Source organism: Lagenorhynchus albirostris, chromosome 17 (assembly GCF_949774975.1).
Source record: "Lagenorhynchus albirostris chromosome 17, mLagAlb1.1, whole genome shotgun sequence".
Lineage (NCBI taxonomy): Eukaryota > Metazoa > Chordata > Mammalia > Artiodactyla > Delphinidae > Lagenorhynchus > Lagenorhynchus albirostris.
The window spans coordinates 325,768-350,983 of NC_083111.1; the positions used below are offsets into that span (position 1 = coordinate 325,768).

The following is a 25,216-nucleotide window of genomic DNA, read 5'->3' on the forward strand; positions in this document are numbered from 1 at the left end:
TAACAAACCAATGTGGAGCTATTCTGTTCAAAATTGGGAGGTGGTGTGTCGGGCCACCCAGCCCCCAGCCAGCTCCTAGGGCCACGTGGTTGGAAAGTAAGCATTGAGGACTGATTGCAGCTCTGAACATTGCACACATCAGTAAGGTTCTTTCTCTCCCTCTCTCAGGGTAACAGCCTGTGGCAGTAGCCGTTATTGTGAGGGCCCTGGGTCATGTGATTCAGAAGCTAAGTGGGGTGTTCCTTGTTAATCTCACATATGAAGTGCAAATACTTAATTATGCTTCATTAAGTGCCTTCTCAAATTTGCAGAATCTTATGCATTTTCATCATAGGTAGAATACTCTTAAATCTTTATAAGTTTGCCAGTGAAATGCCTGTCTTTTCACGTGGGACACGGAAGTGGAAAGAAAAGAAGTTTCACTGTCACTGCAGCCCCTCTTTCCTTTCCTTCAACTCTCCAACTAGATGGCAGATTAGGTGGTGGCATCGTTCACTACAGGCATCACCCGTGATGCCACCGCCAAATTCAGGACAAAATAAATTAGTCTTTATTGAAAAACAAATTATTGTGTTGTTAAATAAAGACCCTCAAGCTCCTGAAACTAAGTAATAACTTGGCTGCACGTCTGTGAGGTGGGCCTGGAGCCCGGTCCGTCAGAGTCCAGCGCCTGCATCTTTGGTGCTACAGCCTACACGTAATTACTTAACAGTTTTAGGGGAATTCATTTCTGTAAATTTCCCATTTGCTTTATAGTCATAATCCCCGGCCCTCAAGTCAGAAATCTGACCATTTCTTGTCAGGGGTGTAGATGTTAGATTCTTGGTGTTTTCCATTGTTTTTGTTAAACAACAGCAGTGAGCCGTCTGTGCTGGAATTATCTTGAGTGGCCAGGAGGAGCATCAGATCCGTAGGAAATAATGACACTGGGGGCCTCAGGTCCAGTTCGGCATTTTTCTTTTCTGTTTACTTAGACACTTATTAATGAAAATATGACTTTTAAGAAAGATCATTTTCATTACTGTTTTTTTTTTTTAAAGCAAGAGAATTTGCTCCTCTCCCTAGAATCACTGACAGTGGAGAGGATGGTCGCGAAGGCCCCTGGACCTGGACCGGGACTGCATGTTGTGAGCAGCCTCAGATCAGGCATTTCAGCATTATGTGCAAGGGAGGTAGTAGGACAGCTGCTGCTTTCACTGGTTGCTGCTGTAAAAATAAGTCACACGAAGAGTAAAGGGAATTTAATACTCCCCTCTCCACTGGTGTTCACTCCACATCTTTCTCATGAACGTAGGCATGTCTGTAAACAAAGAAGAATGGTTGCTTTTCCCTTTGGTATCTTTAAGGGTGTCCCTTTCCAGTTTCTGCCTCTTCGCAGCAACAGACGTCAGTGTGTGCGCTCCTGTCTCCTTCTTTACGGTTCTTTATGGGGAAACACGACAGACGTATGGGTGATCCCCAGTTGCAGAGCGCAGTGAACGACTGGTAGGGCCACCCATGAAGCCACCACCAAATTCAAGGAACAAAATGTGCTGGGTGTCCAGGCATCACCCCCAGCGTGCTCCTCCTGGTAACGCCCCGTCCCCCCAAGATCACTGCAGTCCTCTGGTTTCCTCCGTGGTTTTCTTTATAGTGTTCCCAATGGGAACAGCAGGCTGTCTTTGGAAGAGTGCATGAAGGGAGCCTACTTCACATGTGAGCTCATGGTAATAGAATAGACTGAGAAGACAGGTTTGTCTCAGGTATCAGAGCGCACTGGTGATAGCGTTTGGTCGAAAGTATACGCATCTATCAGAAAACCTGGGCTGACAGATTTTATGTGGAATGTGGCTGTTCCTGCTTCCACACTGGTGAGTAGATCATGTGACACTTTTGAAATGATAAGGACCACCTGGGAATGAGACCAGCCTAAGAACTGTCTGCAGTTCCAGATAGCAGCATGCAGCAAGAATTCCTTCCTTCCCTTGTAGCTGAGTGTGTGTGTGTGTGTGTGTGTGTGTGTGTGTGTGTGTGTGTGTGTGTGTGTGTGTGTGTGTGTGTGTGTGTGTGTGTGTGTGTGACATTTCCCGCCGAGGTAGAACAGAAATGTGCAAAGAACTTGTTTTATGGGCTTCCCTGGTGGCGCAGTGGTTGAGAGTCCGCCTGCCGATGCAGGGGACACGGGTTCGTGCCCCGGTCCGGGAAGATCCCACATGCCGCGGAGCAGCTGGGCCCGTGAGCCATGGCCGCTGAGCCTGCGCGCGTCCGGAGCCTGTGCTCCGCAACGGGAGAGGCCACAACAGTGAGAGGCCCACGTACCTCAAAAAAAAAAAGAAGTTGTTTTATAATACAAAGTTGCTCTAGTTAATATTTTTATATCCTAGATCTTGAGGAAAGAATCTAGATTAGGAAAGATATTTTTTAATATTACTAGCAGATAGCCTACAAAATGTGCGGCCTTCCAAAGTTACAAATTTATCTTTCATAGTTATATAATTTAAGCAGTGGTTCAAAGAAATAGTGCAGAAGGCTTAATTTCAGGTGTGTGTCTTTAATTTCCTTTCTTCAGTTTCTCTATCTGTTGAATAAAATTTGAAAAATATTGTCCTGAAATTCATTGAACTAGCCTTGGAAAATGTTTAGTAATTCCCCACATCTATAAGGTATTTGTGGAATATTCTTAGCAGAGAGTGGTCTCTGAGGTCAGAATGCCCGACCGACATGATGCCATCACTGTCTAATTCAGAAACAGTGTCATCACCCCCAAAAGAAACGCCTTCCCCACGAGCAGTCACTCCCCACCCTCCAGCCCCTGGCAACCACTAATCTGCACTCTGTCTCTGTGAATTTGCATATACTGAACACTTGGTATAAAGGAACCATCCTGGCTTCTTCCACTGCGCATCATGTTTTCGAGGTTCATCCATGTTGTATCGTGTGTCAGTACTTCACTCCTTTTTATGGCTGCCTGATACTCTGTTGTATGGATGTACCAGACTTATTTATCCATTCATCAGTTGATGCACATTTGGGTTGCTTCCATGTTACTTTCTGGCTGTCATGAATAGTAATACTGCTATGAACATTCACGATGCACATATGGACATAAGTCTTCGGTTCTCTTGGGTAGATAGCTAGAAGTGGGATTGCTGGGTCGATGCCAAAGTGTTTTCCAAAGTGACTGCCCCATTTTCCTGTCTCACCAGCATAATGATGTAGTTTAGTCGCTGATTATCTAACCTCCTCAGGATCTCAAGGTTGCCATGGCTCCCATCAGTTTACTCATGATCTCCTGGGCCATCTGGTAGCGTCTGCTCTGGCAGCCAAACCTCTGAAGGAAATGCATTTCAGTATCAAGGCAAAAGTTTGTTTAGTTGATTCGAGGTTGTCTCGTGTGTGTATGAGAGTGACATAAAAGGACGTAAGGTGACACAAGCTACCTTCTGGAAGACAGTCGAGGGCACAGAGGGAGACGGAGGGAGGGAGGCAGATGGTAGAGAGTGGATCTTGAGTGGCGCACTTCCAGGCTTCATGGTCTCAGGACCCCTTAATACTCGTCAAAATTACTGAGACCCCCAAGGAGATTTTTTTAATGTGGTTATATTGATCAATAACTACTATATTAGAAAATAAAATGGAAAAAATTAAATATTTATTAGTTCACCTAAAAATCCTAAAAATAAACCCATTAAATAATAACAAATAGAATTTTTATGAAAAATATTTTCTAAACCAAGACAACCTTAGTGAGAAGAGTAGCCTTATTTTATGTTCTCTGCAGATCTCTTTAATGTCTGGACTAACAGAAAACGATGGATTGTCATCTCTGCTCTGCATTCAGTCAGTCCTGTATTGTACATAGTGTAGCCTCTAGAAAACTCCACTGTACACTCACGAGAGAAGGGGAAATAAGGTCTCAGGACATAGTTCTGGCCTTGCGGTTCCCTTGAAAGGGTCTTACAGACCCAGGGGTCTCCAGACCCCACTTTCAGAATCCCTGGTCTGAAATATTCCATCTCCAGGTAATCTGTCTTATTAGAAAGCCATGAGTACTACATAACAGTAGGTACAGAGAAATTAGCAACTGCACGGAGAAATTTTAGGAACATTTTACAACCAATATAAATGCTTCGTTTAAAAAAAATATTCTGAGATCTCTGAGGATGAATTAACTCAGTGAACAGGTTGCGTCCCATCTTGAGGGTGACGTCACCATTGTGGTTTAAATCTTCTGCAGCAAATTCCACTCCACCCACACCCAAAAGAAAGTGATTCAGGCAGTCTTAGATTATCCGGTGAAGATTTGGGAGTAGTTAGATGAGGCAGTATCAGATGGAAAAATAACTCTAAAATAACATAGAAAAGAGGCCTGGTGAGCAGGCGTGTCGGGGAACAACCTGGTGAGCTCAGGGAGAGCTCTCCGCCGTGCTTCCTCCCCATGGGCTGCAGCCGGGGACCTGCTTCCAGGCGACACTGGCCGTCGCCCTCGGTACAGGGAGGCTGCGCCAGTCTATAAAATCAGGGTGAAATATGTACATTCAGCATCCTTTCGGGTAGTGGTGAGGCCAGAGCCCCTGCTCCTTCCCCGTCTATCTCTGATGTTCCTAAAACTCCTCTTGCTGTCGTCCTCAGGCACACTCTGTTCTCGCGGCCTCTTCTTTGCGCCAGGCAGCCCTGCCGTGGCTGCCCCAGGACTAGCCCCGGCCCTCTTCCTCTTGTCAGAGCAGCCGAGAGCGTCGGGTTAAGGGTTAGAGGCTGCCTTTCTCAGCCAGAAATTCAGTTGATGTGGGGTCTCGGCTTGATCGTTTTCCCTGGAGGGCAAACCTGGGCTCTCGTCCGTCCAGGAGAGACACCTGCATGTGGGCATCATTTCAGACTCTTACGCTGAATTTGTGAGACTTTTTTCGGAGATGGCCTCAAGTCGGTCTCCTCCCTTTGTGACTCATTTGTGTATTTTCTACTTAGATTTTTACAGCTTCCAGAATATCCCACAAACAACAAAATGCAGGCAACAGAATGGGTTTTCTCATTCTAAGAAATCAGTAACTTTACTCCAGGTAAGTATCTCTATCTGTGTACTAACCCTTAATAATCTTTGCAGCACTTTTTTCTCTCTTAGGGAGCTGGTAATTATTAAAACAACAAATCAGGGCTTCCCTGGTGGCACAGTGGTTGGGAGTCCGCCTGCCAGTGCGGGGGACACGGGTTCGTGCCCCGGTCCGGGAAGATCCCACATGCCGCGGAGCGGCCGGGCCCGTGAGCCATGGCCGCTGGGCCTGCGCGTCCGGAGCCTGTGCTCCGCAGCGGGAGGGGCCGCAGCAGTGAGAGGCCCGCGTACCGCAAAAAAACAACAAAATAGAAAATGTTTTTGAAGTTAACTACAGTGCTCTGTATTTGTAATTTTTTTACTTGCAAATGAGTTGGAAAATGTTGTCTTGTTTTGTTTTAATCAATACCCCAAGGCCTTTGCGCATGAACAAGGTATTCAGCCAGCCAGGCTTGTGTCCCAGCCTGTAGAAGGCATGTGTCCCAGACGGCTGGCTGTTTCTAGCTACCTCGTGCTGCTGCACCCTCCCAGAAGGCCTGCACTGCTCCCACCCGCCTCAGCCGCTGCAGGCTTAGAAGTGGGAGCATCAGAGTCCTGCAGGGAGCACAGCGGGGCCAGGAGGTTTCAGGACTCAGCTGCAGTGCAGATGAAGGCGTCCGCTCTGCGCCCCATCAGGCTCCAGGCCCCCCAGAGCGAACACCCAGCTCCAGAAGCACGGGGAGTGGGAGCCCCGAGGCCTGGCCCTGAGGAGCAGTATTCCCGCTGACCTGCCACCTCTGCTGCGGTCCCAAGTCTCAAGCAGTCCGGTTAGATTCAAAGAGTGTGGTGCGGCCAGCCTCCTCCGGCTCTCCTGGGGGGTCTCCCCAAGTGAAGATGTGCGAGAAGGCACCTCTTAACACTTGCAGCAGCTGGTCACACTCAGAGGCGGCCTTTGCCTTGGAGAGAGTGGAAGAGCTGAGCCCGCCCTAGAGGAGGCCCTGAGTCCTGGGCCACAGGGACTGTCTGGGGGAGTGTGCTCGGCTCCCTCCAGGGCACTCCAGTCACCAGCCGCGTTTGCCTTCGCAAAGGTCACTTTTCAAGTTTACCCACCTTTCCCACTAGGAAAGTTCATCTTTAGGTAATTTTTCTAAAAGTCTAAGATTTAGTGAAGGCAGCTGCAGTAAACGCCTGTTGGCAGATAGATTATGACCTGTTTCTTGAGGAAATTAAGGTATCCTTTCTCCATTATTTGCTCACAAGGTTATATGGAAGACAAAGAATATTTGAAATTTAGACTTTCCCAGACTTAGCAAATAGATAATAAAAGTCTGACTCTCTCTCAGTAGTATTCTACCACTTTCTGAAGTCACCAAGACGGCCAGTCCAGTTGGTAAAAGCAGGCGTTTAGCTTCAAGCATATGTGCAGAGAATGACAAGGGAGTGTGTTTGTTTTTTCTCTGCAAGTCCACCTGGATTAGTAGTTTTTGTTGTCCTGGCCCAGCTTTTCTTTGAGTAGTTTCATCATCGGGCTGGGGGGTGGGGAGAAAGACAGAAGAAATGAGAGAAATTGGTCTGCACGTGACCTTTAAGTGTCAGCCTTTTTCTCTTCATCCAGCTTTGCCAGCGTTCTGTCGCCAGCATCACACCCTGACACTCTTCACATGCTGTTTATCGTATTTGCTGTCCTGGATGTCCTCTCAGAGTTTTTTTTCTATATCAGTGTGTTTGAAGTTAAATGTTAAATTCTGGTAGGGTACTCTAAAAGTACTAAATAGACTAACCATCACAAAAGGCAAGGAAAAGGAAAAAGACAGAAAGGAAGAAATAAAACTGTCTCTACTTTGGATGACATGATGGTCTATGTCGAAAATCCCAAGGAAGCTACAAAAGAAAAAAAAATTCCTAAAACTAGTAAATCAGTTCAGCAAAGTAGCAGCATACAAGATTAACATTCACAAGTCAGTCACATTTCTGTATACTGGCAATGAACCCTTGAAAACCAAAATTAAAAATACAGCATTTACAGTTGCCCAAAAAGGAGTATTTAGGTATAAATCTAACAAAACATGTCAGGACTTGTATGCTGCAAACTACAAAACACTGATTAAAGAAATCAGAGAAGATCTAAATAAATGGAAAGGTGTCAATGTGCATGGAGTGGAAGACTCAACATTGTAAAGATGCTATAGTTCTCCCCAAAAGATGGTATAGGCTTGACGCAAAACCCACTAAAGTCTCAGCAAAAATTTTCGTAGATATATCCAGGCCTATTCTAAACTTTATTTTTCATTTTGAAATTTAAGGAAAAAATTTATTGAAGATCTGAAAAACAATTTCTAAAATATTGACTTTTCCAGAAAACTAGCTACACAATGCATTGTGTCTATCATGTTAAAACGTGATTAGACACAAATATAAAAACCATGAAACAAGCCACCATTCTTTGACAATCTGAGCAAAGATAAAATGCCTAAGGAACAACATGAATGACTTGCAAAGGATGGGCTCTTCACTGTAAGCACCATGAAAAAGCGGGGAGCACAAATGGATGAGTGTTTTCAGTTATACACACTGAATTGAACTTTTGGCACTAGGAATCAGAGCATTTTGTCATATAGCATTAACACATATTGTAAAAGTGCGTAGTGTCAAAGGAATAGAACCACCAGCATTCAAACGCAGCTTTGGCAGCTAAGCAGTGAAACACTCTACAGTACGTCTCTCTGTTGTCCGTCATTGAAAACACTGGTAGCAACTTTGAAATAAAAAAAGAAAAAGAAAAGAAAAAAAGGAGCTGTAACCCCTTTTATTTTCTGTTTAAAATCAAACAGAAAACAAACATCATTTCTGTTATACACTAACGTTTCCAAAGTACGTCATTTGTACAAGAGAAGGACTGACAAAAATGTGCTTACAGAGATCCAAACATGAGGGCGTACAAGCACCTCACACAGGTTTCCACTCGTACTCAGGAGGAGCCACTTCATAATCACTGGCACTAAACAGAGTTCTTTGCCAGGTGTTCTAGGAAATCATGAAGATAATTCAGTAATAAAGCAAGGCTCTTCTCATCCAGAGGTGTGTAGGCCAGCATTGCTCCAACACGTACAAATAATCTCAGTAGATGTGGCGCTGCATGCACCTTGGACATGGCGCATCAGGGTGATCTGCAAGGATGTCAGCATACCGCGGTCTCTCATGTTTGCAGAGCAGCTGAGTGCCCAGCATTACACTGAAGTATTCCTTGATCCCTGCCACAACTTCATTAACAGCATACTCCTTATTTTCTGTGTTTCTTCAAGATGTCTTGTAGTTTGCAGAATCCTCTAGAATGGAATCCACATTCTTCTTGTCAGGAAGATAAAAGAGCTCTTTTTGCCAGGTAATTAAGTCCCGGTCTTCAACAAGCCATGGTTTTAGTTCTTCAGGAATCTTTACTTTAATTTCAACTCTGTTCATGAATGTTTCCTCATTTTCAACAGTAGAAGCTACTCGGGCCCTTTCCTCGCGAGGAGACTGAGGTGTCTCACTCGTACTACCACTGTCTCCATTTCCAGGTGTTTTCTGTTTGTTCTTTTTTGTTTTCACGCCAACATTTTTCTGTTGCAAACCAGAAGTCTTCCTTCCGGGGCAGCCCCTCTCATCTTGCCCTCTGCGTACTGCTTCTGATTGGCTTTGCTTGGAAATGCAAAGGAACTAGAGTAGATAAAACAGCTTTGAAAACAGGATAAAGTGGGAGGAATCACACCCAATTTCAAAACTTATGATATGGCTACAAGAAACTGCGGCATTGGTGGAGGGATGACTCTCTGATCAGTGGAGAGAACTTGGGAAGCGGCCTGTGGGATTATGGCCAAATGATTCCTGACCAAGGTGCAAACAAAGCAATTTGGTGGAGGAAGGATAGTCTTCAACTAACTGGACATATATGGGCAAAAAATTAATCTCAGCCTAAATCTCATACCTCACAATAGATCTTAGGTTTAAATATAAAACATAGAACTATAAAGAAAACCTTTGGGACTTATCGAGTAAAGAGTTCTGAGATGTGACAACAAAAGCAAGACAAGCTACAGACCGTGAGAAAATATTTGCAAACCTTGTATCGTAGACTGTATAATGAAGTCTCAAAACTCAACAGTAAACACACACACACACACACACACAAGCAGTCCAGTTAGAAAATGGGCAAAGGACATGAAGAGACATTTCCAAAGAGGACATCACATGGCAGATAAACACATGGAAAGGTGTTCAACGTCACTGTTCTTAAGAAAAAGCACGTCAAGACCATGGTGAGATGTTACCATGCTCCTAAATAACTAAACGTGAAAAACTAAAGTGAACAACAGTGAGAGCACCGGGTGCCAGTGAGGATGTGAAGAAACCATCTCTCACATGTTGCAGGTGGGCGTGTAAGGTGGTGTGGCCCCCCAGGAGCAGAGTTGGCAGTTCCTTTAAAAACTGAACATACTTATCAGAGCAGCTGCACTCCTGGGCATTTATCCAGAGAAACAAATATCTGCATTCACACAAAAATCTGTACCCAAGTGTTTGTAATAGCCACAAACTGGAAACAACCCAGATGTTCCTCAAAGGTGAATGGTAAACGAGCTGTGTCACGTCCACACCATGGATAGCGCTCAGCAGTAAAAAGGGACAAGCTGCTGATGCCACAGCAGCTGGATGGATCTCAGATACATTGTGCTGAATGACAAAAGCCAACTCAGCATGCCATGCACCACACGACTCTGTTTATGCAAGGTTCTCAGAAGTTGTGTGGGTGTGTATGAGACTTGTGTGAGTGCTGGTTATTCGTTCACCGAGTCTCCAACCCCTCATGTGGGCTGGCGCTTCGGTGCCTATCCTTCAGCGAGCTGTGTGGAAAGAAGCAGGATGTTCAGGGCAGGAGCGGGTGGATGATCCCCGGAAGAGAGGCGCAGCGGGCCCCCAGCGTCCACCCAGTGTCCAGTCAGCTGCCTCTGAACCTCAACTGGCCCTGGTCGCCCAGCCCTGTCCAGTCACCCACACAAACAGCTGCTGTCAGGAGAGGGAGAGAGTGAATTTCCCTCGTGTGTCCCCCTTCGCTTACCGCTTTTGTGCTTGATTTGGACCCAGAATCTTGGTGTTGGCTGTAGGCCACGCCCTGCGGGCCACAATTCTGTTGTGTTTGGTGTGAGGGGCTGAAAGACCGTGGAAAGCTTTGAGTCTTGTTCTCCGTGATGCTGAGACCCTCATTCTCAGTTCTGAGTGTTTCGACTTTGTTAACCGCTGGATCCTAAGCACTTAAAATAGTACTTGCTCTTAGGGCTTCCCTGGTGGCGCAGTGGTTGAGAGCCCGCCTGCCGATGCAGGGGACACAGGTTTGTGCCCCGGTCCGGGAGGATCCCGCATACCGCGGAGCGGCTGGGCCCGTGAGCCATGGCCGCTGAGCCTGCGCGTCTGGAGCCTGTGCTCCACAACGGGAGAGGCCACAGCAGTGAGAGGCCCGTGTACCACAAAAAAAAAAAAATAGTACTTGCTCTTAAATGTTGAGAGAAATAAGAATATGTAACATTAATTATTAAGGCCACAAGCTTTTTAAAAAGTAAACAACATTATTATATATAAACATTGTTAAGGGACTTCCCTGGTAGTGCAGTGGTTAAGAATCTGCCTGCCAATGCAGGGGACACGCGTTCGAGCCCAGGTCCAGGAAGATCCCACATGCCGCGGAGCAACTAAGCCTGTGTGCCACAACTACTGAGCCTGCACTCTAGAGCCCGCGAGCCACAACTACTGAGCCCACGTGCCTAGAGCCCGTGCTCCGCAACAAGAGAAGCCACTGCAATGAGAAGCCCGCGCACAACGAAGAGTAGCCCCCGCTCGCTGCAACTAGAGAAAGCCACGTGCAGCAACAAAGACCCAACGATGAAGACCCAGTGCAGCCAAAAATAAAAATAAATAAATAAATAAATTGATTAAACATTGCTGAAACTTAAGGCAAAGTCTAAGAAGTCTTTATGATGTATATTCTTTTTTTTTTTTGCAACTAAAACAGGATTTTTAAAATTGTGGTAAAATGTACATTACATAAAATTTTCCACCTTAGCTATTTTTAAGTGGCACTAAGTACCTTCACATTGTTGTGCGACCGTCACTACCATCCACCTCCAGAACTTTCTCATCTTCCCAAAGTGAAGCTGTGTCCCCAGGAAACACTAGCTCCCCAGCCCGTTAACCACTGTCTGTCTCTGTGAATTTGTTTGGTGTAGGGACCTCGTATAAGTGGACTCATACACTATTTGTCTTTTTGTGTCTGGCTATATTCTTTATTTTAGATAACTTATCGATAACTTTTTTATTCTATGAGTGACACATACCTGTTTTGCAAAATATAGGAAATACATAAACCAAAGGAAGAAAATAAACGTCACCTTTAAGTTCTACTCAGATAACCACTAACAACATTTTTTTATCTTTTAGAGAGAGAGAGACATTATAATTTGTTGTCTGCTTTTCACTTAGCAGGGTATCATGAATATGTTTCCGTGTCCTTAAATATTTTCTGTGTAACCATTTCTCTTCCGCCTCTCTTCCAGGTATCGCCTCATAATTTTTTATAGTTTTTTTAGTTGAAGTATAGTTGATTTACAGGGTTTCAGGTGTACAGCAAAATGGTTCAGTTATACATGTACAGATATGTATATATTCTTTTTCAGATTTTTTTCCATTATAGTTACTACAATATACTGAGTGTAGTTTCCTGTGCTATACCATAGGTCCTTGTTGTTTATTTTATATATAGTAGTGTGTGTCTGTCAGTCCCAAACTCCTAATTTATACCTCTCCCTTTCCTTTCTGGTAACCGTAAGCTTGTTGTCTATGTCTGTGAGTCTATTTCTGTTTTGTAAATAAGTTCATTTGTATCATTTTTTTACATTCCACATATAAGTGATATCATATGATATTTGTCCTTCTGTTTGTGACTTACTTCACTTAGTATGTTGATTTCTAGGTCCATCCACGTTGCTGCAAATGGCATTATTTCATTCTTTTTTTATGGCTGAGTAGTATTCCATTGTATATGAGCACCACAGCTTCTTTATCCACTCCTCCATCGATGGACATTTAAGTTGCTTCCATGTCTTGGCTATTGTAAATTGTGCTGCGGTGAACATTGGGATGCATGTGTCTTTTCGAATTAGAGTTTTCTCCAGGTATATCAGAGGCATCATAATTTAATGAACAGTCTCCTTCCTGTTCTCGTGCAGTCAGGTTCCAAGGTCTGTCTGTCTGTGTGCCCGACTTCACCATCCTGAATGGTGGCTCCTTGACGTTTGGCCTGGTGTCTGTGGAGCAGGTCTGCCTGTGAGCAGCTCACTGACCAGGCATCTCTTCTTTTTCCAGGATGACAGAGCTTTTCAGTTTGATTGACACCATGTGGCCTCCAGTGGCGCCTCTGAAAGCACCAGGCCACGGGCCAGCCTTCGAGGTAAGCCCAGCATTGCAGCGTCCCCCAACCCCACACCCCCCATCGCACCTGCTCTGTGGCCACCAGGCGCTGAGCCAGTGCCAGCCCACAGTGCACATCCCCAAGAAGCCCAGGTCCAGAGGGTACGAGCCGGTACAGAGACCCAGACCCACTCGCCTCGCTCACAGGCTGCGGCCTGGCTGCCTTCCACACGGTGCCGCGCGCATGCCTCCTGAGGTTACTTTACGTGACGCCTCTCGACCCCCGTCGTCGAGGGCCACTGTGCACTGAGGGTCTCAGCCTCGCACCGAATAAGAAGCAGGTGGCTTCCCCGCCACCTTCCTGTCAGTAGTAGAACCAACACTTAGTCACCAATTAGAGCAAAAACTCAGTCAACAAAACCCATGGGTATCGGTTCAGCCGCCAGCTCAGCCAGGGGTTTCCCTTTCCTTCCTCATCACATTGCTTATGGCAGCCAGTTGCTCACAGGTAGCAAAATCGAGCGATGAAAATGTGCCCCTACTCCCCGCCCTGAGCCCTGTCCAGCAGGCGGGCAGCGGCTGCTTTGGGCTTTAGTCCCCAAGCTGAGAACGGGGGCTGCCGTGCTTGTGTGGTAGCTGACTTCCTAGCACAGGCCGAGACAGTGGCTGTGTCCTGTGCTAGGCCAGCAGCCTGGTGGTCAGGAATGCCACTGCTAGATTACTTCCAGGGAAGAAGTTTCTAAATGGTGTCTTCAGTGTACTCTGAAGAATACACTTCTAAAATGAAATCTTGAATTGGTAATAAACTCAAAAGCACAGACGTTCTTATGCTTGTTTCCAGAGAGAAACAACATAACCCGTCTCTTATAGAGCCTTCCAGAGAAACAGCCTGCATCTGTGAATAAAGAGGTCTTTATTAAAGAGTGGATTTATATTAATAGTGTATTTGAGTCTTTTAACAACACATTCGCCTTCATTTTAAACAGGAAAAAACTCATCTGCCTCCTCCTAGCTTCTGTTACGTCCTCACTGCTCATCCAAACCTGGGACAAATTGATGCAATTGAAGAAGGCTCTATTTCGAAGCTTTACCAGCCTCCAATTCCCCGCTGCTTAAGAGAAATTCTCCAGGTGGCGTCTTTGTTTGTACCCTGGTCTCAGTTACTTTGCTGTGTCCGTGAGCTTGGGGAGACATTCCTCTCTGTTTTCAATACCTTTCCAGACTGATGGCCCCTGTACCCGTTGCAGTTTCTATGCCAGAGTGATTTACCAAAGACCACAGGTAATCCATCTCTCTTTTCTCAAATCGTGTTGCATAGCTTATTAAAGGATAATCTCTCTCAGAAACTGCTGCAGTACCAAAAGAGAAAAACACTGTTGAACTTGAGCTGGGTGCACTCTGTGCTGACACGGTGGTCAGTCCATTCCTTGTGCAGGTGGGGCTGCAGCCCCTGGTGAAGCGCTGGGTGTGCAGCCGCCAGGGGGAACCCGCCCGGCTCTCAGCCCGGGCATGTCGGCCCCTTTCTGACACAGGCAGGCTGTAGAAAGGAAGGAGCAGCTGAAGCCTCCTTTCCGGGGTGAAAGTAGGAGTCTCAGGATGGAGCTCAGCCATTTCTAAGGTCTCTTTCTTCCGCAGTCGAGAGGAGCCTGTGGTCGCTGGGGGGCCTTAGGCAGCTCTCTGGGGCAGCACCCAAGTCAGAGGGCCGAGGCCAGGGGAGGGGTGCTCTCGGCCCACGAGTGCATGCCCTCAGTCCTGCAGGAGCCTCCACTGGACCTTAGCTCAGAGCTGGACAGCGGCGTGCCACAGCCACTCCCTGTTCGCTTGTAGGCACTCGAGAGAGAATCAGCACCTGTCCCGGAACTCGAGGGCTCTCATCTTCCTCCCTGTAACTTTCTCTAACTTCCTGTGTGTAATCACCCTCTCAACCACGTGAGCACTCTCCCCCACCCAAGTCACAGCTCCTGACCGTGCCGCCACCTCCTCCGCCCGGTCGTGTCAGCCGCCATGCCATGTGGAATCCGCAGCCTTCCTACAGGGGCCTTCCCAGCCAAACCCTTGTCCCCATTTGCATCTACTGGATCCTAATGGCAGAGTGGCATTATGTCCTAATCACCTCCCGAAGGCCCCATCTCCCATTACCATCACATCACATTGGAGTGTAGGACTCCAACATATGAACTGGTGGGGCGGGGAGAGGCAGAGGAGGGGGACATAAACATTCAGTTCGTAACTATTCCTACCCCTTGGGAAGCTTGTATCTAGCAGGAGAGAAGAGTGTGTGTGCTGACGGTAAGGCAATGTGATGATATGTGAACACGTGGCATTGGGAGGAAGGGCATGGCTTCTTCCTGGTGGGTCAGAGGGCAAGCAGAGTGGAGCCAGGGATGGGCAGGTCTCCCCCCGCAAAGGAGCCCTTAAACCAGCTGCAAGGTGGGAGCTCACGGGGCTCAGCCGTGTCCTGGGGGCTGCTGACCAAGACGCACAAAGGCTATTGCATGTTTTGAAATACTTATTGAAATGATATCAGAAATTGTTAGTGTTAGTAATAATCATCTAAGATTATTGCTTTTAAAAAATAATTTTGGCTCTAAGAAAAGCTTCTAAGTTAACAGCCTGACTGTGTCTTTGAATTATAGGTAAACAGTTCGCTTCTGGAGCCAAGGGAGCTGTGGCTGGTGGTGACCGACGTTACTCTGCAAACACAGGACGAGGGCTCGGGTCTCCCCAAAACCATGCCTGTGCGCGTGGCCCCCTCATGCGTGCTGGGCCAGGAAGTCCGGGACGCGCTCTCTGAGGCCACCTCCAAGAACTTCTTCTTCAGGGATGCTCTCCGAGACCAGGGTATGCTTTCCTCTTACTGACGGCTCTGATGTGGTGACTGAGAGATGCCAGAAAATGGCTTTGTGGATTCTTGATGCCTCTGTCTTGCTCTGGAAATGCAGGCCCCATCCCGAAGTCCACTGCGGACAAGACCCCTGTGATGGCCACATGGACAGAACCAGAACCCCCTGCATGCAGTGCCGGCACAGCAGCAGGAGATGCCAGTGGTCACTCAGGGGTGGTCTGTTGGGGTCACACTTTACAGGTGCAGAAGCCACCTGAAGCCACTGCCTGGCGCATCACTTTTTAAAACAAATGAAAAGCTAGAACATTTAAACACGTGCTTTCGTCCCTCAGTATCCACTCCTCTGCGGACACCAAGACCTGCAGGTGCTCAGGTCCCTTCTGTAAAATGGTGGTATCTGCATATGAGCTGCACACATCCTCCCATTTTTTAAAAAATATTTATTTATTTATTTATTTATTTTTGGCTGTGTTGGGTCTTCGTTGCTGTGCACGGGCTTTCTCTAGTTGCGGCGAGCGGGGGCTACCCTTTGTTGCCGTGCGTGGGCTTCTCTTGTTGTGGAGCACGGGCTTTAGTAGTTGTGGCACATGGGCTCAGTAGTTGCTGCACACGGGCTCTAGAGTGCAGGCTCAGTAGTTGTGACCCATGGGCTTAGTTGCTCTGCGGCTTGTGGGATCTTCCCGGCCCAGGGCTCGAACCCGTGTCCCCTGCATTGGCAGGCAGATTCTTAACCACTGCGCCACCAGGGAAGCCCTCCTCCCACACTTTAAATCTTCTCCAGATCACTTATGATACCTAATACGATGTCAGTGCTGTGTAAATACTTGCTGGTGTGCAGCAAATTCAGATTTTGCTTTCTGGAACTTTTTTTCCAAATATTTTCCATCCACCGTTGTTTGAATCTGTGCTAGTTTGAATCTGCAGATGCAGAACCTGCAGATACAGAGACCTAACTGTATGCTTAGATTAGTCAGTACTTTTTTCCAAGAATCAAAGTAGGGTCCTGCTTAGACTGTATATTTTTCAGTGTATATAACTTGCATGACAGGATTTGCCTTTAGGAATGGAGTTTGAACGCAGTGTTTGTGTGCTCTTACAGCTTAGTGCGCAAGGCTTTGGACTTCCTTTCTGCACGGTGCCGTGTCTCTGGACACACGGGGGCCGCACAGTGGTGCCCTTGGCTCCCCCAGTCCCCCCAGCTCCCAGGTGGCTGGCAGAGGACACATCTCTACTGGCAGGAGAACTCGCTTGTTTCAAACCTCAGAGCTGCAATAATCTGAAGTGTCTCTGTTGGCAGGTCAGCTTGTTTGTGTTGCACGAACTGTCCTCCTGCTTCCAAAGCCCCAGCTGGGTGTGGCCTCTGGTGCCTGGGAGCTGACGAGCCCTGTGAGCCTCGATGAGCTGGATTCTGTCACTCGGGTCAACTCCATTTGCAGCGTCCAAGGTGGGTAGTCGATTTTGATGGAAGAGGTATTTGTATTTCCTTAAGTATCACACTTACCTTATATTCATTTGCTCATTTGTTCATCGAGTATTTGTTGCGTGCCTGACATTGGATGCGTGACAAAGACGCGACCAGAGACAGGACGGCAGCCTGCCGTGCTCTGAGTGCCTGTCGCCAGGACCTCACCTGTAGGAGGCACGGACAGGAGCCCTGAGCCAAGATGGCAGGGGAGGGGGGCTGGTCAGGTGCAGGGTGGGGGCAGGAGGAGAGCAGGGCTTACAAAGGCTGCTGACAGGGCAGGTGGATAAGCGCCAGAGTCTGGGAAGAGGCTGCAGGGGCATCTGGAGGGGCCGGAGGGGCTGCGGCCTCAGGTAGCACGCAGGGTGGGGGGCGAAACAGGGCAAGGAAGTAGATCTGCAGGTGGATTAGTCAGGAGGGAAACTGACAGGTAGGGTAACAAATTCAGTACAGGGGAGCGAGACGTGGACGGACGGCAGGAATGTCTGTGAAAGCAATTTGCTGAATTAATTTCCAAAAAGTACAGAAATTCCAAAAGTAACATTGAGGGCCTGTCTCTTCCACCCTTGGACCACTAGATTCCTGAACCCCACTGTGGTTTTTATGAACAGCAAAAGCTGTGATGCCACTGATGCTTGAATCCACGGTCCCTGTGTGCTTGTGAGATTGAGCACGTGTTCTTTGTGTTGAGGCTGTTTGGATTTTCCCTTCTTTGCGTTTCCTTTTACCGTTAGTACCGAAACATAACTGCTACAGCCTGGTGGTCCTGAAGAAGGCAGGCTCTGTCACCTGCGTCCGGGTCCCCACTTTCTCATCTCTGCAACAGGGATAACAGGACTGACCCCAAAGCCTTGCTGAGGAGTAAATGAGCTGGTGGCGAAGGCGGACATTCAGTGCTCTGTGCTCCGGGCGGCAGGCGCTGGCTGGGGGCTGGAGGCAGTGATGGCAGGGGTGGGGCGCCAGGGCCCTCAGGATTGCTCTGGCAGAGTTGGTCAAGGCCTTCCAGACAGGTGAGGGCACGTGGAGAACGCCGGGCAGCCGTGAGAGCTTCGTGTGCTGGCGGAGCGGGGCTGTCGTGGGCAGGCTGGCCCTGTGCTGTTCTGCCGTCCCCGGCCGTGTTAACGAGGTGGGATGGTCAGATTTTTGTCTTAAATGAAGCGATTCTTTCAGCACCACGGATGGATCGACTGTGGTGCAAAGCGGGGGCTGGCTGTTGGCAGGAAGATGATTGCGCTGCTGTTTGGAGGAGCACGGGGGAGGGTGGCCGCGAGGCTGGAGGCCGAGAGGGCCAAACTCGAGCAGTCTCAGGCAGCCTGTCCACGGCCTGTGGTTTCCAGCCGCCCGCCGAGAGCCTCCCATCCCCTCACCTCTCTCAGAGCGGGGTCTTTCCCCGGCGCAGAGCAGGGAAGGATGAGGAAGCAGCCCCCAAGTGACAGTCCCCACCCCTCCCACTTTGGCTTTAGGAGACCACAGGCATCGCCACCACCCGAAGCACCATTTTATGAGAAAGTGCACCTGAAGAGCTGGCTTCCTGAGGAGGGTTTGGAACCTGACCCACTCTTACCTGCAGCCAGGGAGTAAGAAGCACAGAGGTGCAAGCAGAGGAGAATGTGTAGACACTTGTAGGGACAGAGAGAAGACCCGAGTTTTCTGAAGACCCTAATATTTTTTGTTTTTGTGTTTTGGGGTTTTTTTTTGCGGTACGCGGGCCTCTCACTGTTGTGGCCTCTCCCGTTGCAGAGCACAGGCTCCGGACGCGCAGGCTCAGCGGCCATGGCTCACAGGCCCAGCCGCCCCGCGGCATGTGGGATCTTCCCGGACCAGGGCACGAACCCGTGTCCCCTGCATCGGCAGGCAGACTCCCAACCACTGCGCCACCAGGGAAGCCCCTAATATTTTTAAAAAATAATAATTTATAGTGAGATTTACAGAACACAGACTTAACCATTTTAAAGTGAGAAGCTCAGTGGCAGTCCATTTACAGGGTTGTGCAACCACCTCCTATTTTACATTTTGGCTTTTGTCATCTGAGTGGCTTTGAAAACAAAGTGGCAGTCTGGTTTTCAATCACAGTGTCATTGAGATGAAACTCACCCTTTTAAAGTGTACAGCTCGCTGTTTCTAGTGTGCTCACACAGTTGTGCAAGCACGCCCACTGACTAGCCCCAGAGAGGAACCCGTGTCTGTCCGCAGTCATGCCCTGTCCCCGCCCAGCCCCTGGCTTCTGCTTCTCTACCTTCAGTCTCATGGACACGCACATGAATCCTGCACTGTGTGCGCCTTGGTTTCTGGCTGCTTTCACTCAGCAGAACATTTTCGAGGCATTTCTCAGGCTGCATTCCTTTCTGTGGCTGAATATTCCATTGTATGGGTAGACCCTGTTTTGTTTAAACATTCATCAGTTGATGCACATTTTTTTTGATACTGTGATTCATGCTGCTGTGAATATTCATGTAAGGCCTTTGGGTGGACGTGTATTTTCCGCTCTTTGGGTGTATTCCTGTTGTTTCAGATGGTGTTCATGTGGGCCATGATCATAAGTAGAGAACAGCGGCAGAACCAGGAAGAAGCTGTGCTCCCTCCAGAGAAGGTAACCCTTCCGAGGGACAGAACTGAGGCTGAGATTGGGCCCTCCCGGCGCAGACAGCATGACCACAGGGCAGTGTCGGGAAGCGTGGCCCACGGTGAGAGATCCAGTGTCCACTGTGGCCTCTCTGGAGAAGGGCAGTGTTGATGGAGGGTCTCTGGCCAGCAGCACCCGTGGAGCGACACCTGGGCAGTGGAGGGAGAGCTGGGCCAGCAAAGTCCTCCTCGTGCCCCCAGAGCAGAGCTCTGCGACAGGTCGCATCCCCTGTGCTTCACGTCCTCACCAGCATTTGGTGTTCGCAGGGCTTTAGATTGTCAGCCATTCTGACAGGTGTGTGATGGTGCCTCATTGCTATTTTAGTTTGCGTTTCCCTGACCACACGTGACGTGGAGCGACTTTCACGTGCTCATTTGCCATGCGTATATCTTCTGTGGTGAGGTGTCTGTGAAGCACTTTGGTCCATTTTTTATTCAGGTTGTTCATTTTCTTATTGTTGAGTTTTAAGAGTTTTTTCGTATATTTTGGATAACAGCCCCTCTGTCAGATAGGTCTTTTGCAAATATTTTTTCCTGTCCTTGGCTTGTCTCTTCATTTTCTTAACAGTGTCTGCAGACCAGTTTTAATTTTAATGAAGTCCAACATCAACTTGTTTTTTTCATGAATTGTGCTTTTGGTGAATCTAAACACTTGTTGTCTGATCCAAGGTCACCCAGATTTTCTCCTGTTTTCTTCTAGGAGTTGTACAGTTTTGCATTTTACACTTAAGTCTATGATCCATTTTCAGTTGAATTTTGTGAAAGGTGTAAGGTCTTTCTGGATTCATTTTTTTCCCATGTGTTTTGTCAGTTGTTCTGTCACTGTTGAAAAGGCTGTCCTTTCTCTATTGAAATGTCAAAGATCAGTCGACTATATTTATGTGGGTCTATTTCTAGGCTCTCTATTCTGTTGCACTGACTTATTTGTTCTCTCACTGCTACAACACTGTCCTGATTACGGCAGCGCTGGTGTGTGTAGTCCTCCAGCGTGTTCTTCATTATTGTCTTGGCTATTCTAGGTCTTTGTCTCTTCCACATAAACTTTAAAATCGGTTTGTTGGGGGCTTCCCTGGTGGCGCAGTGGTTGAGAGTCTGCCTGCCGATGCAGGGGACACGGGTTCGTGCCCCAGTCCAGGAGGATCCCGCATGCCGCGGAGCGGCTGGGCCCGTGAGCCATGGCCACTGAGCCTGCGTGTCCGGAGCCTGTGCTCAGCAACGGGAGAGGCCACAACAGTGAGAGGCCCGCGTACCGCAAAAAAAAAACGGTTTGTTGGTATCCACAGAATAACTTGCTGGGATTTTGATTGGGATTGTATCGAATCTGTAGAGCAACTTAGAAAAGATGTACATCTTAACACTGTTGAGTCTTCCTGTACGTAAACATGGAATATCTCACCGTTGGTTTCTTTCAGCAGAGTTTTGTACTTTTCCTCATATAGATCTTGTACATATTTTGCTACACTTAAACCTAAGTATTTCATTTATTTTAGCTAATGTAAATGGTGTTGTGTGTTGTTAATTTCAAATTCCCTCGTTTATTGTTAGTATATAGAAAAGCAATTGACTTTTGTATTTTAACCTTGTATCCTACAACCTAGCTACAAACGTGTTTGTAGTTCTAGATTTTTTTGTTGTTGATTCTTTGGGATATTCTACAGAGAAAACTGTCATCTGTGGACAGGAGAGTGTTTTTCTTCATTCCCGACCTGTATACATTTTATTTCCTTTTCTGGCCTCTGGCATAAACTGGGACTCCCAGCACCAGGTTGCATAGAAGCAGTGAGAGGGGACTTCCTTGCCCTGTTGCTCATCTTAAGGAGAAAGCATCAACTTTCTTTCTCACCATTAGGTAATGATGTTAGCTGTAGGGGGTTTGTTTGTTTGTTGTCTTTTCTGCTAAAGATAATCTCTTTATTCCACACATTGAAGGAAAAGAACCCTGCTCTTCTCCTACTGCTCTCTTCCTTCCCCTGCAGTTGGTTCTGTGTGTTGCTAAGGTCAATACTGTCCTGTAGCTATAAAGCCTTGCACTTTGTCTACAGGTTGATCCTCAAAGATGAAAATCAATAAATGGTATTTTGGGACTTCCCTTGGTGGTCTGGTGGTTAAGACTTCGCCTTCCAGTGCAAGGGGTGTGGATTCAATCCCTGGTTGGGGAGCTAAGATCCCACATGCCTCACTGCCAAAAAAACAAAACGTAACTCAGAAGCAATATTGTAACAAATTAAATAATGACTTTAAAAATGGTCCACATGAAAAAAATCTTTAAAAATGGTATTTTGATTATTATGATTATATAAATACTTTTAGCTGAATGGGAAACTAGTCTACACACTCTAGTTCCTTTCTTCTATGGTTTTTTTCATGGAGTTTTATGTTGACTTTTATTTTCCTAGCACTGCCTGCCCTACACCCTAATTTTCTCCCAAATTCTCAAAAAACGGTGACAAATCTTTGGAGTCATCCTTTTCCTTTGCAATCTCCCTCCTGGAGCCTTCTGTCCCTCTGAACCAATCTTGACTAGTTGCTCTGTTGTCAGCTATTGTCCTGGGCCTCCCTTCTATTTATCATTTAGGTTCGATTCATTCTTTCCTAAATCACATAACTTCTTTATTGGTTTATTCTGTCTGTAGGTTTTTTGTAAATTTCTTTACCAAGTTGTGGAAACCCCCTCTAGGCTACTGAGAGTTTTTATCATGAATGGGTGTTGGATTTTGTCCAGCACTTTTTCTGCATCTATTGATATGATCATACGATTTTTCTTTAGTCTGTTGATATGATAAATTACAGTAATTGATTTTTTAAATACTGAACCAGCCTTATAAACCTGTAATAAATCCCATTTGGTCATGGTATAATCCTTTTTTTATATAGTTGGATTAGATTGCTGATATCTTGTTAAGGGCTTTTGTAACTATGTTCATGAGAGATATTGGTCTGTAGTTTTCCTTTCATGTAATGTCTTTATCTAGATTTGATACTAGGTGAATGCTGTCCTCAGAGGTTGAGTTAGGAAGTGTTCCTTCTGCTACTATCTTCATGGAAGAAATTATAGAGTATTGGTATAGTTCCTTTCTTAAACGTTTGATGGAATTTATCAGTGAACCCATCTGGGCCTGGTGCTTTCTGTTTTGGAAGGTTATGCATTATTGATTCAATTGCTTTAATATAGGCCTACCTTGTTTTATTGAGCTTGGTAGATCCTGCATTTTTCACAAATTGAAGTTCTGTGGCATCCCTGTGTCAAGCAAGTCTTTCAGTGCTATTTTTCAACGGCATTTTGCTCACTTTGTGTCTTGGTGTCACGTTTTGGTAATTTGTGCAATATTTCAGATTTTTTCATTATGACTACGTTTGCTGTGGCGATCTGTGGTCAGTGATGTTTGATGCTACTGTTACAAAAACATCATGACTTGCTGAAGGCTCAGATGATGGTTCGCATAGTTTAGCAATTAAGTATTCTTTAATTAAGTGGGGTTTTTTAGACATAATGTATTTATTGCACACTTAATAGACTACAGTATAGTGTAGACATAACTTTTATATGCACTGGGAACCTCCCAGATCCATGTGACTCGCTTTATGGCAGTATTCGCTTTATTGTGGTGAGTGGTCTGGATCCGAGCCCACAGTATCTCTGAGGTGTGCCCGTAGGTCTCGGCCTATTCAGATCACTAGTTTCATCTTGTGGGAGTTTTTGCAGATTGTGTCTTTCAGGGACTTGGTCCATTTCACTTAAGTTATTGAATTTGGGTGCATAGAGTTATTTCTGACATTCCTTTATTATCCTTTTAATTATTCCTTTATTGTCCTTTTATTACTGATCCACGGGATCAGTAATGATGGCCCCTCTTTCATTTCTGATATAAATAATTTGTTTCTTCTCTCTTTTATCCTTGGTTATCCTAGCTAGAAGTTTATTAATTTTTATTGACCTTTTCAAAGAACCAACTTTTGGGTTTCTTGATTTTTTCCTACTGATTTCCTGTTTTCAATGTCATTGATTTCTGCTCTAATTTTTGTTATTGCTTATGTTCTCCCTACTTTGTGTTTTAGTTTGCTTATCTTTTTCTTGTTTCTTAAGATGAAAGCTTAGACTATCTATTTTAGATGTTTTCAAATATTTACATTTAGTGCTGTAAACTTCTCTAAGCACTGCTTTTGCTGCATCCCACAAGTTTTGATGTGTTTTTGTTTTCATTTAGTTCAAGGTATTTTTAAATTTCTCTTGAGATTTTTTCTTTGACCCACGTGTTATTTAGAAGTGCATTGTTTAATCTCCAAATATTTGGGGGGTTTCCAGTTGTCTTTCTGTTATTGATTTCTGTTTAATTCCATCGTGGTTTAGGAGCATATTTAGTATGATTTTTATACCTTTAAATGTGTTAAGGTGTGTTTTGTGGCCCAGAATGTGGTCTGTCTGGATGAATGTCCCATGAGAGCTTGAGAGGAAGGTGTGTCCTTCTCTTGTCGGATGGAGGTGTCTGTAAACATCAGTCAGAACCGGGGAAGGTGCTACTCAGTTCAACTATGTCTTTATGATTTTCTGCCTGTGGATCTGTCGGTCACTGGTAAGGGGACTTGAAGTCTCCAAATACAATATATACAATACAGCCGTGGGCTTCCCTGGTGGCACAGTGGTTGAGAGTCCGCCTGCCGATGCGGGGGACACAGGTTTGTGCCCCGGTCCGGGAAGATCCCACGTGCCGCGGAGTGGCTGGGCCTGTGAGCCATGGCCGCTGAGCCTGCGTGTCGGGCCTGTGCTCTGCTGAGCCTGTGCTCCGCAATGGGAGAGGACACAATGGTGAGAGGCCCGTGTACCGCAATTAAAAAAAAAAAAAAAAAAAAACCAATAAAATACAGCCATGGGTCTCTTTCTCTCCTCGCAGTTCTGTCAGTTGGCTTCACGTGGTTTTAGCAGCCTGTTGTCAGGCAGACACACATTAAGGACAGATACGTCTCCTGGGAGAACAGACCCCTTTCCCATGAGGTAACGCCCCTCTCGATCCCTGATGCCTTTCCTTGCTCCGAAGTCGGCTGTGTCTGAAATTAATGTAGCTCCAGTTTTCTCTTATTAGCATGAGCATAATATACCTTTTTCTGTCCCTTTGCTTTTCATCTTTGTGTGTCTTTGTGTTTGAAGCAGATTTCTTGTAGACACCGTAGAGATGGCTCACATTTTTTGTCCGCTCTTAAGAGGCTATTTCTTATATTTAGACCATTCACATTTAAAGTGAATATTTATATCATGGGGTTAAGATCTGTCACACGTATATTGTTTTCTGTTCCTGGCTCTTGTTTCTGTTTTTGTTTTCCATTCTCTTCCTGCCTTTTCTCATTCTTTTTTCCCGCTTGGCTGCACCAGGCGGGATCTTAGTTCCCCGACCAGGGATCAAACCCAGGCCCTCGGCAGTGGAAGTGCCAGGTCCTAACCACTGGATGCCAGGGAAGTCCCTGCCATTTCTCATCTTGATTGAGCATTCTGTGTGATTCCATTTTCTCCTCTCAGTATGTCAGTTATACTTCTAGAAAAAATTTTTAGTAGTTGCCCTAGAGTTTGCAATGTACACTTAGAATCAGTCAAATCCACTTTCAGATAACACTGCCTGCTTCAGGGTGTAGCCACAGTATCAGTCTCTCCCTCAGTCCCTTATAACAGCTGTCATTCACTTCACTTACAAGGCATAACACTGAACCCATCCTTGTTATAGATCAGTTTAGAACCACAAAGGTTAAAGATTTTACTTTACCCCCATTTATTCCTTTTCCAGTGCCCTTCTTTTCCTTTATGTAGGTCCAATTTCTGACCTGTATCATTTCATTACCTTCATTACCATTTTAACGTTGA

At 46.3% G+C, this 25,216-nt stretch overlaps 1 protein-coding gene and 1 pseudogene across 2 annotated transcripts in view; one reads left to right on the top strand and one right to left on the bottom strand.

The window, feature by feature from the left end:
* SPIDR (scaffold protein involved in DNA repair) overlaps positions 1–25,216 on the top strand; it is a 354,487-nt gene that overhangs the window by 319,178 nt on the left and 10,093 nt on the right. The window contains exons 12-16 of one of the 2 annotated variants that reach the window (XM_060128290.1): positions 12,395–12,479; positions 13,426–13,569; positions 13,661–13,720; positions 15,076–15,280; positions 16,582–16,728. In XM_060128290.1, the coding sequence (XP_059984273.1) occupies positions 12,395–12,479; positions 13,426–13,569; positions 13,661–13,720; positions 15,076–15,280; positions 16,582–16,728 (641 nt within the window). Of the gene's footprint in view, positions 1–12,394; positions 12,480–13,425; positions 13,570–13,660; positions 13,721–15,075; positions 15,281–15,381; positions 15,740–16,581; positions 16,729–25,216 lie in introns of those variants that run through there. The other variant, XM_060128291.1, reaches the window with a different exon arrangement.
* On the bottom strand, positions 7,784–9,299 carry LOC132508382 (mortality factor 4-like protein 1; annotated as a pseudogene).